Source organism: Numida meleagris, chromosome 5 (genome assembly GCF_002078875.1).
Source record: "Numida meleagris isolate 19003 breed g44 Domestic line chromosome 5, NumMel1.0, whole genome shotgun sequence".
NCBI lineage: Eukaryota > Metazoa > Chordata > Aves > Galliformes > Numididae > Numida > Numida meleagris.
This window is the reverse complement of record NC_034413.1, coordinates 38,556,431-38,576,656: the sequence shown is the minus strand read 5'-3', so window position 1 is coordinate 38,576,656 and position 20,226 is coordinate 38,556,431. Positions and strand designations below refer to the sequence as shown.

General features: G+C 41.6%; 1 protein-coding gene across 5 annotated transcripts in view; it reads right to left on the bottom strand.

The window, feature by feature from the left end:
• The window catches only part of KANSL1L (KAT8 regulatory NSL complex subunit 1 like), a 55,501-nt gene extending 35,487 nt beyond the window's left edge, over positions 1-20,014 (bottom strand). For 3 of the 5 annotated variants that reach the window (XR_002439026.1, XM_021397550.1, XM_021397552.1), the window contains exons 1-3: positions 18,870-20,014; positions 5,031-5,172; positions 1,251-1,448 (exon numbers count right to left, since the gene is read on the bottom strand). Coding sequence is in view for 4 of the 5 variants with exons in the window: in XM_021397550.1 (XP_021253225.1) it covers positions 1,251-1,448; positions 5,031-5,172; positions 18,870-19,957 (1,428 nt within the window). In the remaining variant the exon portion in view is untranslated. The remainder of the gene's footprint in view (positions 1-1,250; positions 1,449-5,030; positions 5,173-18,869) is intronic. The other 2 variants (XM_021397551.1, XM_021397553.1) reach the window with 2 other exon arrangements.

Below are 20,226 nucleotides of genomic sequence, written 5' to 3'. Positions count from 1 at the left end.
CAGACCTAAGGGTCCAGGTTAATTTCCAGAACTGATCATCAGAAAAACCCAACAGATCAAATCCCAAAGCTTACTGTGGTACGAAAGGAAGAAATCTGGTGTGAATCCAGAGATGCAGTGTAAGAAGAACACCTGTACTTGCAAGTCATTTTCAGATCATCACATTTCTTGGACCTCTGTAACTACATGGGTACCAGTAAACACACTGCTAGCACTTAATTAGTCAAATGTCTTACTAAAAGAAAAGTGTGTTTAATTCTCTAAGTTATTACTTAGGAGGAGACATTCACCACATTCTAAAAATGCTCTCGGTTTACCTTGTGCAATTGCCAGCACTGTGCATGTAAATTTCCTGTTTCACTGCTTCCTCACTCCTGTCTGTCATGATTAAGACCCATCAAACAGGGGAAGCACTTTAAGAACAGGAAAGTATGACAATCAAATAAGAAAAATTGGCACAGAGATTCAGGAATGGGAATGGTAACTAAAGCCACTCTTACTCCATTTAAACAACGTGCGTATGACCAAGAACTTACAGCTGGTGGCAGGGCGATGTATTAATACACCACACTGCTTTCGTTAGGTTTGCTTTACACTAACTGCAGAAATTCATTCAGGAAACAACTTGTATCACCTGTATTTCCTTCAGCGGTGTGATCCTGCCATATCCCTTGTATACTTTCTAGCAATAAAAAACCCTGCTGGAGTCTATATTGTATTTCCTGGAATTAACCTTGGAAATGACCATTTTGAACAGCGTGAACTGAAACTCCACTCTAAACCTACGCTCTGTCTGTCAAGTACTTGCAGTTCCTCAGCTCCTCACTGGATTGCTATGACGCTTGAAAAGCCAGACCAACAATGACATGCAGTTGGGGCTTTTCTAAAATGCAACATACGTCCATCCTCAGCTGCAGTCTTTCACCTCACAGAAGTATTTCCTGAAACGATCTGTGGCAACTCTACCCTAAACCTAAACGTAAGAGAGAGGCAGGTTTGCGGATAGCTATTAGAAGTGGTTATGTGGCCGCTTTGATGGAAACAAAGTGGTAACACAGATACATCAGAAATAATAGGTTAATTTGTAAACCTGGTGTAAGATGTATTTACTTAAGCCCTTGAATTCAACAGCACCCACTCTCAGGAGGGTAAAATAGCTTCCTTTTCAGAAGGCATCGCCATGGAACCTGCCCTGTTTCTGAAGTAAACCATTCAGCTCCATTGACGGTTCAGTGCTTGTTTTACTTTACCTGTTTTTCTATGTTTCGTAAAAGCAGGGTAGGACTGCTGGGTGACATTTCAAAGTCATGCTCCGGCAAAGAATCCTGTCTCTCAATGGCAGCTTGCGAATTCCCTGTGGCGTTTAATAAAGCTTCTTGGTCTGTCAACTGTATTTGCTTCTTCAAAATGTCTTTTGGAAATGGGAATTCTTCTAAGATCACCATCCCCTAGACAACAGCAATTGAACACAGTTGGTTGACAACGCATTAACCCTCCTAAGCCATGTTTAAGGGGTGGCTGAACCTGGCACCTCCCCCTTAAATCCTCCCAGCAACTCTGGAGCACTTCGACTAGGTTTAAATTACACTCGACAGCTCAAATACAGAAAGTGTCGGTATTTTTATTAATGAAAAGCTGCATCATTCACGCTACTCCCTATAAAGGCAACCACTCTACAGTGTTACACCACTGCTTAAACATCTGTGCCAAAATTCAAATCAGAAATTCATACTTATTGGAACAACTACATGCTCATTTGCCTGCTGATTTAAGAAGAGGTTTTTCTGCAAAAACAAGCACTCTTTGATTTGAAGTTGGTTATACTTTTTGTAGCCAATACATTTCTCTGAAACATTCCAAAGCGCTCTATTTTTCTTATTCCTATCCGTGCTCTAAACAAAACATTGAGTTTTCAAGAGAAGGATACAAATCAAAACAAAAGCCTTTCGTACTTTAATAATTGATTTTTAAAGTGAGCATTTTTAGAGTTTCATAATTACAGAGGCAACGATCCTAAACGTTCTAGCAATCTCATCGCTTTTCCAGGCAATCTGCACAAATCCAGTGGGAGACATGACTTATCTAGAGTAGGTCATTCAATAAGACAGATGTAACTTCACATGGTTGGCAAACAACAGTTTCAGAAACTAAACTGGGAAAAGAATACTGTCACTGCGCTTAACACGTGACAGAAAAGAAGATTAAAAGTGTCGGATACATCCCTAGGTAACATCTCAGTTGGTTTGTTTCCACAAACTTTAAACATTAAACAAAATAATAAGCAAAAAGAACTTTGAGACAGTCAACAACAGCTCCTCTGACAGCCCCCTGATTTGTTACTGTCTTGAGGAATAAATTTAATCCGTAGAAACAGCTATCAAGCCTCTGCAGGCATTACCTGAAGAGAATGGGAATGAACTTACTCAAATATTAAGGGTCCTGCAGTTTTACTCACACCTTACACTCCTACCTCAGCAACAACTTGCCCCAAATCACAAAAACAATTTTCAAAGAGGCTTCAAAGATGAGACTAGGAGAAAATGTAAAACAGACTGGTTTTCCCTGCATCTTTAACTTATTCCTCTACTTAAATTCAAAGCTGACAATAAAGATAGTCTAAAAGCAAACCCAGGTGCTTAAAAACTTGTATCCAAGCACAAAACACCCGTAGAGATTCTGGATTTCCATCAGGTCAACATGATATTTCCCACATTCACTATTAGGCAGTAACCCACCATCTGTGCTTTTCAATTTCTGGCAGATGGAAACAAATCCAGACAGTATCATACTATAATCTGCAGACCACAGCAGTTACACTCAAGGAAGTTCAAGGATAGCCTTAATTTTATTGTGCCACAGGACAAACTAGCCTGACAGCTTTAGAACATAAGACAGCAAAAGAAAAAAAAAAAAAAAAAAAAATCCCAGGTCATGATCATGGAAAGTGGGAAAAAATAACCCACAGCAGTCTAAAACACAAATTCTGAAATGAGAGGAAGCTCACAGGAAATTCAGTCAAAAGAGAGAACCCCCTACAGCTCTTTCCACTGGAATTTTTTTTTTTAAAGCGACAAGCATGGAAAGAAGAAAGCAGAAAAGTTAGGAGTAAATTAAAAAACTGTGTGAAAAGGAGTAGACAGAAATAGGGATATAAGAAAAGATGTATGAGGAACAGGAAAGGATTAGAAGTCTAACACTGGCTATACAGGAATTCTAAAACTGGTCACAACCAGTAGGTTTTGGCAACCAACTTCCCCTACTCCTGTCTAAATCTTATTATTTTGTTTGGCAGATAAGCATTTTTTAAATGGATGGACTCTCAAGATCCAGAGCCACTACTTCCGTGTGCACAAGGATGTAGAAGACACAACAGAGTAGGTCAGGAAACCCGGTAAGTTAACTATCTCTGTTCCTACTATGTTCTGCTATTAGAGGAGTGATGCTTTGCTTGAGTTATTGTTCTCTGGCTATGAATCACATTTTTTTCCACTCAAAACACAAAGAAAACACTCTGAAACCATTAAACAGGATACGAATTCTAATGATATTGTGTAACTACTCTGCAGCCACTAAATCAAAACAAAGAGCTCTTCTATCAGTCCGCATGTCCTCCCATAGCCGCTGCAATAGCATGCTATTAACATGTAGATAAAAAAAAAGAAAGAACAAATCAGAGCCAGAGTATTTGTCTACCTTCTCTATGGGACACAATGCCAAATACTGAACACCACAGCTGGTAAAAGGGGCATGAAGTTTGCAAAAAGGAATGTTACTACAGATCTCCAGCAGGAAGACGACTAGGCTCTGAGCCAACATGCCACCTCATGTGAAGAAAATGCATGGCTGAAAGAACGCTCTCTCATTTCTCTGTTCTTTATTTCTCACTGTTCTGCAGCTCATGGGACGTATGCCACCTTGAAGTCTGATTTGGGGCATACTGGACTGTGAGTATTTGGTATTTTGGACAATATTACAATATGGACATTCTCACCATTCAGCAAAGTATAAAATCTCCTTTTACCTCTATGGGCTGAGAGGTAGGAAAGACCCTCAGACATAGGTTCTTCAAATATTTTCTTTCTTAAAGAAAAATTTGACTGTGGAGACAAAGTTGGATATGAGAAGATGAGTTTTGAGGGCTACAAAAGAGGAAATAATAATTCTTTATGTGATCAGAAGGAAATGCTTTCTAGCATGATTTCCTTCCTTTTCCTTCCTTTTCTCCCTCCAAGCCTTATGTTCAAGTCACATAAAACCTAAAGCATCTCCAGACTCCTCTCTATCTGTGCTGATTTGACGGCAGCAGAGATCACTCAACTTTTAAGTGGCTCATTAATGATGAATTCAAAAGCCCTCCTCTAAAACCTGTTACTATCACACCACCAGAATTATCACAAGTTTTGGCTTCTTGTGTGTGAGACTGACCTGGACAAGCCATTACATTGATAGATTATTAATGTTTCAGGAATGTGACTTTACCACTGTCTAGCCAGTTCGATTTACAAAAGCTATTACATGAGTTATACACGTTGGAATTTTAGTAATAATTAATCCTTGACCTGTTCAGAGTGCTGTACAAACATTAACTAACTAATCCTTAGAATAAGCATGCACTGTAAATAATAGAAAAAGCCCCAAAAGCCCAGACGCCCACAATGCAAAAATGAATAGCCAACCACCCCTCCCAAATAACAAATCTTACTTCTTCCACAGCAGAAAAATATAGTGTGATAAATGAAATACCTTGTTCCGGGCCCCTGAAAGTCACTAACACGGTCCTCAACTACTACAGATAGGAAGGTAAGAGTCCCTGAATCTCAGTCCTGTACTGATGCCTCTAGGGTACAATACTTTTTACCTCTTGATGTCTTTCCTATTAACCTCTGCGTGCAATAGTCTGTTCATATACAAGAACTCCAGGGCAAAACAAACAACAACAATGAGGAACCAAAGAAATAAATATTACAAGAAACACTGTCAAAAAATATATATGTATTTGAAAAGCCCATTTATGAGCTAACAGACAATACCTTGGTGGCACGTATCTGCCTGTGAAGGTCAGTTAGTTGTTGGATTTTGTATTCTAGTTCTGAAATCTGGGCTTGAAGCCATGTCCAACGGCTGCCAATTCTAGCTCTGTCTGCAAGCCACTTCCATTCAGAAGTATAGCTGCTGTGAAGACAAAATGCTGGTTAGTCCAAAAATAAAGATAACCACATTTGCACAAGAACATTTTTGACAGCTGCTCTGCCTCATGTTGCAAGCGTCTCAGTTGCTTTCAGAAGACATCTGATTATACCCATCCAGTTTCACATTAGCTGATTTCTGTAACTATAGAACTTGCTCAAACCAGTACAATTAATGTTCACGGACTATTCCCAGGCTAGGCTACTTTCCTGTTACAGATTATAAACCCAAAGCTGCCAAAACTACTGAACTATATCAGGTTAATGCAGATTACAGATTTGTACAGAATGCCAGTAACTTCACCAGCCAGAATTCAAATTAGTCTGCCACTGCTCCCACAAGCTTCCAGGAATATCATTTGCTAACAGTTGTAAGCTAAGGAGACATCACCCAGCAGTGACCAGCCAGGTATCCAGTCAGTGGCCAAACACACTACTTAGTTTATCTTTCTTTTATTCAAGTTACTTGATAAACAGAACTGGGTATATGTAGTACAGTTAGATCAAAACTCTTACTATTGTTAACAAATAGGTGGGTTTTGTAACAAAGGATATGCCTCCAGTGAATTGACATTACGCTAAATTCATCCCTGCCATCAGAAAACTTTACTCAAACTACATATTAAATAAATGAATGACATAATGGTACCACTCAACAAATCATTTTAATGGTCACGTAAATTCAAACAGAGGCAACACAACAATAGCTCTATATGCAAGTTCCAGTAGTATCGTATCATTTTATTTCAAGAAAATGACCTGGTGTTTTTTCCCCATCAAAGTTGTCAAATAGTCTGCCATAACTAAATAACTGCAAAAAAACAAAACCAAACTTCTGCTGGAAAAGAAGAAATGGAAACGCTGCATGACACTACATGGCCAGTTTTACACGGTCTGACTACATGAACCCTTGTTCCTCTGGCAGTAAAGAAGCATCACAAAAGAAATGAGAAAAGACTGACAACAGAACGTACAAGTAAATTTGCATAGGAACACTGCACAGCAGAACTGTGTGCTGACTAGCTCAACAATGAATTCTAATATTTTCATGGAAAAGGTTACGAAACATTACTCAAAATCTCTGAATGTTCAGTCTCCTTCAGCTATAGTAAGTAGGAATAATTAGATAGAGCCTCTGGTAGATTACATTTAAAACAGATAATTTTCCACCTTTTACTACTGGAATTATCTTCCAGTTCCTGCCCACATCACTGCCAACCATCTTAATCAAAAAATAAATCCACAAAAGCAGGACAATACAAGAAGATCAGGTGCAAGAATGTTGATCACATTGAGAGAAACACAGCCCATGCTGGATGGAACAGTCTCTGGAGAAGGGTATATTCCAAAATAGACCACAAAGAGGGGTACAGATGAGAAGAAAAAAACCCCAACACCTGCCCACACAGCTGGGAAACGAAAGGGAATGAGAAGGGCTGCAGCAGGTCATACCTCACATACAATGTATGAAATCGGCGTCTGTAAGGGAATCCAAACTCAGACAGCCAACTCACAACAAATAACAGAAGAACAGTTTTTCTAACATGAAGATAAACAGATCATATCCGTACCTTACCATCTTTCAAATTAAAAAAAAATCCTCTCCAGAGTTGCTCACAAGTTATTTTTCAAAAACGTGTTTACATAGGCTTTTTTTTTTTTAAGCACAATATTAAATCTTGAATTAACTACACATGCTGTTAAATACATTATGTAAATGTTTTTCCTTCCTTCTAAAATACTATGTATTTCTTAAAGCCTTAAAGTAAGAGTGGTATGTAATTAGACTCTGCTAATTTAATTGTGCTGTAATAACGATGTCCTTAGGCTCCTCTGGAAGGAAGACTTCCCACCAAACTAAGCCCAGACCTTCCAAGACCAGGCTCACACCAAAGGAAGTGACTTCAGCCTCTCTTCCCTGCCTGCCCCTGCCACCCCATGCCCAGCGTCAGCACAAGCTGCCGCACGGCGGCTCGGCTACAGAATTGCTCGTGATTAATTTTAACGTCAGCAGGAGGGTGAACGAAGCAAGCCTGAGCTTCAATCCCTTCCCCTGTTTTGATGCCCTGTGGACAGACATGCACTCACACATAAGGGAACGGGCAGGTGGCAGAAGACCAATGTGCTCTCACATGCACAGGATGGGAGGTGCAAGCACTTGGCATCAGAGTTGCAAAATTCTCACCTCTGTCCCTCCTCCTTTGCTGGAGCTTGCATTATTTACCACATTTGCCTCTGAGTCAGCTTCTCTACAAACTATTTTGTAAATCCTGCAACACTGCAGAAGATGATCAAGTCTTTATAATCTGCCTTCATGCTCTTATGGCGAACGGTTTGCATGTAAGATATTATGGTAACCCAAGTGATGAACAACTGAAAAAAGAAAAGTTTTTTAATCGGTAAGTATCTTCTTCCTAGCATGCTGAAGGGAGAGCCTAACAGTCACTCAGTAAATAAATGCAGCAACAAGAATCTGTGCATGCATTATTCTTTCGCTTTGTAGATTTAGGTGGATGGAGAAAGCGGTTTTAAGATGATACCTGTGAACTCATTAATTCTGCAGACCCAAAGAAGGAAGCCCACGAAGGTTACAAACATCCCAAGGACTGGTAGTGAAGGAAGTCAGGGCAGGAGCTACAGTAGAAGCTCCCTGCTCTGGTTCTCAGCTAGGAACCAGACTAGAAAAGAAGTGGCTGTCCCATTTCCCACGTGTAGAGTACCTCTACTTAGTTTGCATGCCTTTGACATCATACATCCCTCACAGGAATTCCAAATTCTGCCAGCAGTTCAACACATGCATCACGTTTTCAAAAACTTCTAAGGTCAGTGCCATAGTACTACGAAATATTTATCTGCATATAAACGTACTGCTCTTGGGATAACTCTAAGTCTGGAGGTGATCTCCAGCATTTCTTCAGGGCCATAAGAATAGGAAGAAACAGTGTAATGCTCATTTTGCACAAGTAAAACATCTCATTAGAATTTCCCTAGAAAAACATGCTGGAATTGAGTCAGAGGTAAAATCTGTGGCTGGCATTTCTGCTATTTCGGTTGAACTGCAGGAGGTCAATCCTGGGCAACTTACAACAAAAGAAGACATGCAGCAGCACAAACAAGACACAGAGAGAACGGGCACAGATGCAGAAAGGCAAACTATGATCCAAAATGTAACTCAGAAGTTGTAATGCATCACCTCAGTAAGACTGAACAGGCAACTGAGAAGCACTAAGCGATACTAGCAGTAGAACTGAAAAACGTTGTTAGCCGTGATCTATGGACAGAATGCATGGCGGAACTCTCCAGGCTATGAATCCTTCCTCTCAGCTCCCTACAAACCCCAATGCTCCTCCCTCTCCCCCAAAAAAGAGGAATGAGAGAACAGATGATGTGTTTACAAAAGCAGACCAACACTGCAGAAAAGCAACAAGACTTTGAGAAGTGTTTTCTTCTACCTGAGCTTCCATGAAGATGAAGGCGAGATCTGTTTTCCAACAGCGAAGATCAGTCTGTCCCAAAGAACAAACCTGGGCAACCTAACTGAGTGCAAAGGGAACATGGTAGCCAGAACAGCATCGCTGTGCTGGGCACACACTGCTGTTTGGGTATCGCGTGTTTTTGGGTTTTTTTGGTTGTTTACAGGGAAGAGGAAGGGGAAGAATTTAAATCTCTTAGATGTATTTTATTTTTATAAGCAAACAAAACAAGGATCCTGCATGACAGATCCTAACTAATGAAGGGGAACATAGCAGTGTCTTAAATGCACAAAAAAATACAGAATCTGGAATCGATAGTTAAATTGCCAGTAAAGCCAATTAAATAGGCATGGTGAGTACTGGAAAGCCAGTACTTCAAAGCACACAGCTGACTACAGGGCAAGATTCTCCACATGCATGTTATATCCTGAGAATTAAAATGAAACGGAGCCTCCTAGCCTCGTGCTTTTGAGTGAGAACACGTAACGTGCCTGTACTGTGACATGCCTGCAGGGACAATGACAGGATGCTTCCTACAGAACGGGAAAGGAGGATGCTTGCAGCAGGTCCACACCAAGACTCCAGAACACAGGCTTGCCAACCCACAACACAGTCTCCTTCCAAAAGCTTTGTTCCAAAGAAAATCAGAATTTTCAAGTTACAATGTTCTTCGACAAGCACAAGATGTGGAGCAAGGCATTCACATTGTGTGGGTGGGAATAACTCCAACTCAGAAATTCTTCATTAAACCTAAGAATGGCAGCTGCTCCTGACATCCTCTGGCACTTGCATTTCCACTTGCGCTTTCTGCCATGCCATGCCCCCTTCAACCGATTCCCATGCTGTTCTGGTATCAAGTTTGCAGGTGATTCAGTCCCAAAGCAATGCAGTGATCCTGACCGCAGCCATGCCTGCTGGTTCACCTTCTCCTCTCAAAGGCAACTCCTGTGCTACCAGACACTCATTGCCAATCATGTGACACTGACATATCAGGGAGAAAGGATCAGCTCATCAGCTTACAGATTGATTATCCTCAGGATAAACAGCTCATCAACCTTCCTTGGAGGGAGTCACTAAAAACAATGGCAAGAAGTTCATCATTTTGATGAAAGACTCAAGCCTGGAAATTGAAAAACGAACCATCAAAATATTCTCCTGATCCTTAAATCCTATCCAGACATCGTGTGACTCATGACAAAATTCATGAGACTTAAGGCAAACTGGAAATAATCATACATCTCCTGATTCTCTTGGGACTGCTCACTCGATGGTACAAAACCCCTGAACAGTCCGCATTCCCCATGTAGCACTGTCTGACCAGAGCTGAGCAGCACTCTGGAGCTGCGCAGGTCCCCCTGGGTCAGAGCCACCAGCCTACAAACTTCCTGAACGGGCTCTAATTTTACACCAGAATCACAGGAAGTTTTCCTAGGACTACACACAGCAATGCTCAGAAAGCAGCTGGCCCAAATACAAGCATTTTCTTGCAAGCCATGCAGGTGACCACAGGGCTTCTCTGTGACCTGACAGCACAGCAGTACAATTCAGCGCATCTGATTTCCTCACTCTCCAGACACTAACAGTTAATAGAAGAGTACTTGTGAAAATTAGGAGATAATGTCATATAGACACCTAAACGAGGTGAATTCAGACAAGTAGTAATTCATTCAGAGAATGGTTTGGAAGGGACCTTAAAAGATCACCTAGTTTTACTCATGAGATAAAAATGCCCACTCCCAACAAAAACCTCCAATACTTGCAGTGGCTAAACAAGCGTGTCCAACTATGAAATGACTCACAGAAGCTTTCTCAAGGTCTAATTCTCCTAGCACGCCCACTTCATGTTTATTTTCAGAAAGAACTAACTTCAGTCGCTGTTGAAGTATTAACTCCTCTCGACCAGTTCACTGTTAAACCCATAATAACCACACAATTGAAAAAAAGAGCAAGTGCTGCTTCACAAACTCCATCTCCTCCACGCATTCCAGAGTGTAAACAAGACTCAAACAAACGGCAACAAATAGAATCCTCTGGTATCATACCCAAGCAGCACTACACAACAGAACACCGCTCACTCTGACAGTTCAAAGTAAGCCTTGGCTCAGATCGCACAGGAGCAGTCACTGCAGAACAAGTGTGAAGAGCAATACCCAACTGTTTTGTGAGAGCTGGCACCAAACCAGGCTGTACACCCCAGAAAGTCATTTAGGAGAGGCTCTCCGGTACTCAAGAATTGTACTGAAATCTCTGCAAACATCTGCTATTGGGTCATTCAGGCTTGTTATCTTCTTTGGCGTTTACCAGGAGTTGTACCTGGCAGAAATTTTCCCCTGAAACACTACACTGCTTCCGAGCAGATGGGTGGCAGCCCTCCCTGTCATCTACGGACATCAGCAACTGCTTATCATAACGCCTGGCACCCACGCGCGGTCCCACCATCTCTGATGCACCGTTGCCATTTAATACTTTCAGAACTGCATCCAATGACGTGTTGATATTAATACATAACGCATATCTTGTCTCCCCTAACTGGAAACTTCTAACCAAGTGAATGCTTCAGATGAGCCATCAGGCCTGAGGATTTCAGGCAGTAATTCCTAAAGTTATCAGCCATGGCTGTGATTCTCCCTCGGGAGTTCTCCCTAGCTACAGGGTTAGAGTGGGAAAAAAAATAAGGGACACCAGAGCAAGATTTTTGCATCTTCCAGTTTAGAGGGAACAGTGGTAAGGGGAGAATGAGGGGGGGAAAAAAAAAAACAACAGTGCTCAGGATAAAAAAAAAAGTTGTAGAAGATAACTGAAAATATAAAGAGAAGAAAGGAAAAACATCCCGTGCTTGGATACTGTAGAAAAGAAGACATTTAATAAGAATTTAGTGCTGAAGCTCTGTATGCTCCCGTATCTGAGAAATTACATCTTCCAATCCGAGGAGATGCCATAGCCAGTATTTGCCAGCTTGGGGCTCCTGTGCCCATACAGCTACTGAATGTCTCGTAATAGAGACAATACAATCGGTACACTTGCACTGAATTGTTCATCTAGGGCGCAACAAAGGCAACAAATTCAGCTTGGTACAGCACTCCAGCCTGTTAGGGGGCTGAGCTCCAGCAGTTTGTAGGAGTTCCAGTAGGTGCTTTTCCTCTTCAGTTCTGTTTATGTCATTCTTAACAGACTTTAACGATAAAAAGGCAACCTGGCTGGTGGAGGTGGAGTCAGAATACTAACTGCTCAAAAAGTAAAAACCTGCAAAAAGAACACAATCAGCACCATTTCACCTTCTAACAATAATAAAAACCCCTGCAGAATGCAAACCTGCAAATCGTACTTGTTTGAAACATTTTAAAATGAGTTTGTAAGTTTCCATCAGCAGCCCCAGCACTCCAGCTTCTTTCACATAACTTCACTCGGAGCAGCACGAAGCAGAGAAGCAGGCAGTGCTAACATGCAAAGGAATAAAAATAAAAACAAACCAGCTCAGGGCTGCCAGGAAACAGGTTTTCTTGCCTTTGAAACGGCACATCAATAGACTAACAACAAAACACCGGGAACGCAAGCCTAGAAATCCTCTGTAAGCATTACACAACTGCCCTTGAAAAGAGAGCTCAAGAAAGCAGCGCTACATTTGCATCCCACGATCAACATAAAGTAAGACAGAGCTTACAATATGAGCCTTTAAAGATACATACAGTAGAACACTATTACAGCATACAAGCAGCGTTATCAATGCTGCCCTGCCACCCCTGAAGCTGGGCCCCAAACTTGTGCCTACACTCTCAGGAAGAGGTAGGCAGGGGCAGCGTGTCTGCAGCACCTACTCCGGTTTGTAAGAGTCAGTCTGGCTGCGTACTGGTCAGTCAGTACCAGGGACTGCAGGGGCAAGGGGCCAACACAGCCATAAATGTGTGGCTGAACAGCACAACCTGCCTGGTTTGGTAGGAGCCTGGCGTGGAGTTCTGCTGAATTTCACTGTTACCCTGCCCGCCTCCCTGGCCGGGAGGAAGAGGTTACAACACATGCATCTCCACACATGTTTGCGTTTATACTTCTTTCAACACCAGAATCAATAATTAGACGTTTGTTAATTGGGAACATATTAATTTATATTCCTTAACACAAAACTCTTTTGCCCGCAACAGCTAGGTAAAATGTCTGGATGAAAATAATGTACAGCTATTTCAGTTTTAATTAAAAAAAAAGAACACGGGTCAGTATATTTAAATCTGCTATCTTAAGTTACATTCCTCACCCATATTTAGCAGTATGAATGAAAGCCCATTACAGGAGAGCATTCCTATTTTGGGAAGCCTTTAAGCACACTTTTTATTTCATGTGAAAAGGAAAGCACTTAAATGATTTCCCGTCTCAAGGCCCACGTACGCAGACTTTCAAGGGATCCGGATGTATCCCTTTGAAGCAGATTCTTAAGGAATCAATGTTATCTACAAAATGCAATCATAATGCCCTCACTTTTCAAGATGTTACACGCACACTTTCTTGTTGATTGTAAACAAATCTTTCAATTAAAACAAACACATTTCACAGCTTAGCAGAAGCATAAAAGCTGGCTGTAGAACCCTGCTTAAATAGCAGATCTCATCAGGCACCAAGTTCTTCCGCATCTACCATGTAATTAAGTGTGCGAGCTTATCGTGTATATACATGTGTCTAATTATTAGAGTCTTTATTCTACTACACTATGTTGACAGTGCATTAAATTGTCATTTGGAAGAATACCGCCAAGTTTTTATTTCATGTGCATTCAAAACTTACTTAACTCAAAAGCTTTGCCATTCCCAGCTCTGAGACTCTCTCGCACATTAGAACTTGGCCAACTTGCTGCCTTTCCTTACAGCCTTTCAGTCTGCTTCCAGCAGCTGCAGAAATACTAGTGTCATTACAGGTTAGAAATCAGCATCCTCATTCACAAGAGCATTGCTCTGCTATTGCGAGAAGGAAGTCTTGCTCAAAACCAAGTCTTTGTTGCCGCACATCAGATACCTACAGAAAAACAGTAAATGCACGTGTGACCCTGAAGAAGTTGTCGATCCCCCTGACAGAAATCCCAGCAAGCTAGAATGCATTCTGAAATAACATACACATCCCTCGAATGAAAACAGAAGGTAACGTAGAGCAAGCTTTTCTTTCATTCCCTACACACAGTTCTCCTCCCACATCTAGTGACGGGAGCCAAGAATCGAGAGAATGGAATTCATAAAAAAGCAATGCGTAAAACATTTCAAAATCGGCGTATTATTAGCACCTATGAATTTATACGTACTCACAGGTCTTCACATTAATCTTTTATGCAAAAAAGACATTTCCCTGACTCGTAAAATAAAAGGTCTTAAAAACTAGAAACAATTGGGGTTTTGTGCTTCAGAGAAATGGAGAACAGCGTTTTCTGACAGACTCTCTTCCTCCCCTTCCCCAAACCAGAATTCAGTTCTCCTATCAGCTTTGAAGTGAAATTACAGCTCAGAGTGGAAAATTAAGACCTGATCTTGCAAAAATGAACTGCTTCTCCTAATAACATGGCTCAAAGACGGGCAAAAAGCCCCAGCCCTCAAGCAGTGCCTTCTGTTGTGAGCCCTGCAGAACTGCACGGACGTTGCTCAATTAGCCATGAGAAAAACTGCTAGGAAAAATGGAAAATTATCTAGAACAAACAGATCCGAACTGGAGATACTAGTCATAATATTTTCTTCCTTCCTCTATTCTCTCCGCCTTACTGCTCCCCTCCCTGCCAAGTATTTATACTAAAAGCAGATTTCCAACCCTTTCTCTTCCCAACTAGAAACCTAAGGGGGAAAAAAAGAGTAAGTCTTCCTTTGCTTTTTTTTCCCCTTATCTCTGCACATTCATTATAAAAGATTCCAGGTGCAATAAACCCCATGGGCATGGAAAAATACAGCAGTGCTACTTCGTCAGGCACGAGGTTGCTGGAAGATAATCAGTAAAATATGTCTTTCAAAATTCAGAGGAAAAGCATGAAAACATTTCAGATGGAAAAAATCCCACCAAGTGATGCAAAAGGGTTTCATTCAGATGGGGGAAGGAGGACTGGGGAAACAGGGCACAGGACTTCTCGCAAGTAGGCAGATAGTGACTTGTTTTGCAGAAAAATCTGTTGTAAGAAGCTTTTCTCTCTAATCAATTAGGTACAGACATTGCTATTTGATGGAGTGAGCAGCTGTGCCTTTAAAGAACGCCAGTGATAGATCTTTCGAATTTGGAGGATCACTCAGTGCATTTGGAAGGAAAAAAAAAAAGAAAAGTCAGTACTGTGCAACTGTAAAGGTTCCCCAAATAACCACTTCTGGCTTTTTTGCGCTACACTGTGAACACTCAGAACTTCTAGGCACATCAGGAACACACAGGAAATACAGGAATAAGGATGCAAGTCTGCCCCGGAAAGAAATGTTACATAGCTCCTTGCGCAGAGGTGCGTTGCTGAAAATATTTCAAGTTGACATCCTCCCCGAAGTCATCTTATTTGACGCTATTTCTACACGTGATCTTTCATTTTCATGAACTTCAAAGAAAGATCAAGCAGTTCCAACTGAAACGAGCTGATGCAATGCTGTCTGCGCTGCATTTCAAGTGGTGGATGTGGGCTGTGAATTCCCGAGGGAACTGCTTGCACCCTGCTCTGCGCTGTCTCACTGCGTCCTCCATCCACTTAGGTTATCATACCTGACACAGAGACAGTGACTGGCACCTGATTTTTGCCTTTATTAACACAAGAAAAAGTACTACCATATTCTCTACGTAGCACCTCGAGGGACTTCTCACACCCAAAGGAAGAAATGGTACATGAAAATACTACAGAGTATTTATGAAAGTTTGCTGCACTGCCAAAGAAACCTTGCACGAAAGCCGTGACAAGCTGAAGACATTACTGAGCTGTACACCAGAAGCAAGATGTCAGAACTCCTGCAACGAGCCAACTGTTCCTTCACGTTTCTCCTTGACAAACACTCAAAGGACCGAATGTTTTGATTAAGAAATGGGACAGGGTTTTCCAATTACTCTAGAAATCAGAGTACTGTGACTCGCCAACTAAAAGAGCTCTCTGTTCATGAGCACACCGAAGATCCCTTGTCTGAGGACAGCACCTGTGTAATGCACAAGGGATGAACAATGGTCTAAGTATCTTGCAACGGCTATTTGCAACTGAACAACATGGGTATTGAAATAGACGGATAAAGACAATCTGACTTGAGTCACAAAGCATTGAGATACAACTCAGAACAGCTTATGTCAGCACTCATTGGGCAAAACTCTTTCCAGGATAATGGGAATGAACAGGTTCAAAGAGCTAAAAATAGCTCCAGATTTTTTTCTTACCATGAAAAACTGGGGCTGGTATCAGATCTTCTCCCTCCTGACGGAAATAGGCTGGGCTCAGGTAAACACAGGAATGGGAAGCTCCTCCCCCCTCGCACTCTGGGTTGATGGAGCAAGCTACAAAGGATGTGGCTATGGCCAGCCTCTTGCACGTTTATTCCCTTGAGTTAAATGCAATCAATATTCTGTGATACAGGTAGAACTCAAAGATTTTCCTTACCCACCAGTGCATTAATAGAACCTTTTAACATCTAGAACATTACAAGAGGAGTCATTCTACATCAGTGAAAGTCTTCTCTATGAGAAATAAAAGTCCAAAGTGAGGAAATGAGCACTCTCACCATATAATCACATTATTTCTGGAAAGCAGTAAGAACCAATTCCCTGGGAGAGAAAAGCATTTCAAAGCAACATAAATCCACTTAGCAAAAATAAAAGTGGAAGCTAACTTTGTTTTGTTTTCATGTTCAGCTGAAAGGCGATCGAAAGAAACTTAAAAGCGGTAAAGCTCAGAAATAAATGCAAATCTCAGCAGCTCCATTTCTGAATAAGTGACAGATCTTTGCCACCCAAAAGAAGTGCAGTCTTTTAGCCAGGAAGACAAATCTTTAGAAAGGTGGAAAACGAAGAAAGCCATTCCAAGCATAAGATAGTGATAAAGTTAGATGAGAGATGGCCCGTCCCTGCTGCAATGTCAATTCAGGCTCTGGCTCAACCTATGCGCACAGACAAAAGTCTTCAGCTTAAATTGGGCAGCGCTTTAACTCTGCGCTTGCTGGCCCAGCAGCACAGTTCAAACACCGGTGACTCTCATGCTGACAAGACAGCAAAGCCTTTGCTAACACATACTACCAACAAGTCATCCCTGCTGCTTGACTGCTTTTAACTGTAAGAACATAAAAAAAAAAGGGGGGGGGGGGGGGAAGAAAAAAAAGGAGTTTGCACTGAGTCAGCCTACAGACGAACTACCCAGTCTCCTGCCTCCTAGCAGCAGCCAAGGTAACAGTCTTGCAAAGGGGCAACACAGAGCTAAGCTTCTTCAGAATACTCCCTCCCCTTCCAGGCAGCCTGGGGATTTCCCAAGCCAAAGGTGGTGCGGTGTCCTTAATGATCCTGCGTGGACTTTTTTTGTCCATGCAACAAAACAAACTGAATAAGCCTTAAGTGGAAAGATAACTTCAGTAATTCAAAAGCTACAAGAAATAAAGCTGAAGGACTGGCAGAATGAGAAACTGGACTGTCCCTGGCAAGAGGAAGAGAGACGACCCTCACACGGAACTTCAATCCAAGTTTTAGATTATCCGCTACCCTCTGAGAATGAGAATTTCACATCAGTTTTCCCCACTCAGTTCATGTAATCACAAGATAAGAATCCCAGAGGCAAAGCTATTATTCAGAAGTTCAAACGTATCAGCCAGGAGAGGAATGTTCAATCTCCAATGCTGGGAAGAGCTAGCGATGCTGATTTTTCATTCAAATATTTCAAAAGGAGAAGAGTATTTTTGCAGACTAAAATATTTGAGGCGATCGTAACTCAGCTGGCAATACGTTATGCCTTGGGTTGGTCTCTGTTGCGGTGTTTACCATTCTGACAATATGCAAAAGAATATGAAAAACTGTTCTCCTGTTTTCCAGATCTACAGAGTTTAACAAACTGCAGCTCTGATTTGATAAAACCACACTGTACTCAAGTTTTCATAACTCAAGCTACAAACACATGACACGGCACAGCTCTATTTCAATGGAAGATGAGGCTTCCTTGACTTCTGAACACTGTGCTTTTGAAGAAACAGACTAAGATCTGCCTGGTGGTTTTTTTTTTTTAAATTATTTTTCCATCAACATTAGTGTCACTCAGTGCTTTTCAGAAAGTCCCTAGAAGCAGAGACTACAGTAGGAGATGAGCAAACACAAAAATGGTCCTGACCTCAAGCACTAGAAATGCTGCTGCCATAAAGTCATCTTTACAGACCTTCGGAGGTGCTCCGTCCGCTTTACTTGCTCCAAAGGGAAAGAAGCTGTGTTATCAATGCTTTCTAAAACTTCTCAACAGAAGATGCTGTGCTGACAGTATAGTAAGATAAGAAAAAACAAAAGAGGAGGCTATGTTTCCATCACCATTCCTGGAAGAATTTTACACCCCACTTCTCTTACCCATCACCGATTCCCAAAGCTACGACAGTTTGTATTGACAGGTTGTCTGTCAGTTTAATAGACACAATGAACTGCAGTATTAGCTAATTATATTAGCTTCACTCCGGTACTTTTGAAAAAAGATACCAGAAACAACAAAAACAATCCTTCAAACTTCAAATTAACAAAAAACCCAACGCATTAAGTAAATCAACATTTTAAAATTATAGTTCAATGTACCAGACTTTTTCAATATACATCCCTCAAATACTGGACAGCTTGACATCTGCATGGATGATTATATTTATTCTTAATCACCTAATAGTGGATTTCAAGACTGTAACATTGACTAATTCTCCATAATTTAGTTTGATACTAGACACAAGTATCATTTACTGCACACCTACCACTATCCGTTGTGGCTTACGGCATCATCTGAGTACTGAATAATTAGCAGAGTGAACGTGATGCAAACTTGATTCAGTGCAGTACAACATCTAGCTCTCTACGGTGCAGTAAAGTAATTGCTACTTAAGCCCTGTACAGTCAGAAGTTCTTACTTTCTGCCTGGACCCTGCCAAACGTAGCTCACATAGACAGTCCTGCTGCTTTCAGGAGGACTACCTACAGAGCGAGGTTACTTAGACAAGAAGGAATTTGCAGGTCTACACCCCTCCAGCTTGATTTATAAGCATGAAGCACATGAGTCTAGCAGGAATTTAACACTTACGCTTCCACAGCTGTTCTTACAGTCTGTTCATCATAGTCTTCATCTGAACTGCTACACGTTGCATCGGAGTCCAGATCCTTTTCCACACGAGACAGCAGCCCTCCGGCAGAAAGCGCAAACCCCCGGATTTCCCCCGGTGCAATGCAAACTCCATTCTGTACATCCGCACTCGAACTACTTTCCAAAGTAGCTGCAGTGTTTTCTGGCCAACTTTCTGGGCACCTGAGGGAGCTACTGCTCGAAAACCTGGCTGGCTTGTGTAAAACCTTCATTCTTTGAAGCTGATGTTTTACGAAGCACTTCAGCTGCTGATCACAGTGTTTGATAACATGCTTTGCCAGGAGCATTTGTAAACGTTTCTGAGTTCTTTTGGCGCGGCTGATCTCCATTTGTTGCTTAGTGACACACTGGAGTAAGCGAGCATACACCTCCTCCCGGGTGCAGCTCAAAATCCCTTCTGAAGGCCCGTGAAGAATTTGGTGTAATAAATCCCCTTTTATTGTTTCAGTGCAGACTCCCAAAGCCCTACCCAAAAAGCCATTCTTCTTGTACCATTTATCATTTAAGAGCCGCATTTCTTCTGTATTGCTGGATTCAGTTACATTTGAATCCAAAAGTCTTTGCGTTTCTGCCAAATTCGGAGATGTGGTCTCTGAAAAAGCTTCCCCTTTGACCTGTTCCTCAGGTCCTGACTGACTGAGCTGACCAAACGATGTGTCAGCACCGTTATGTAATGCATTTCTCATCCTGGAGCAGTCAGGCTCTCCCGATTTCATTTGCTTACCGGTTTTGCTGCTAAACGCAGAATTTGTACTCATTAACAAGACAGACTGATAGTGCTTGGAGGATGGTGGAGAACTGAAATGCTGCACGCTGAAGATATTATTCCTGAGGCTGGGCTCAGCAGTGGGGAACCCCAGGACTGAGCAAGTAATCCGTGCGATGGAGTCCTCTTTTATCTTCTCTTCCACTGCTCTGGAATTTTCCATGCACAAAGTTGTATCAGACTCCATAGCTCTAGAGGACAAAGAAGGTGACAAGTGGATACCATGACCTTTTGTTGCTGCCTCTCTGAGGGCTGGTGTCATTATAGCTACTGTAGGCAGTTTACAGCAAACCTGAAAACAACATGGGCTGTGTCAATTTTCTCATTTTCATGACATGATACACATACAATAACTCTTGTCAGGTATTTCATCCTTTCAACATCTAAACATTAATCAAAGATGTCATAAAAAAGGACATTATCTAAAGACCACAGATAGATTACGCTCCCTCGTGAGGCAACCAAGAATGCTAGTTTTTCTTTAATTCATACAGAAGTTGTTCCACGTGCAACGAAAGCATTCACTTCTCA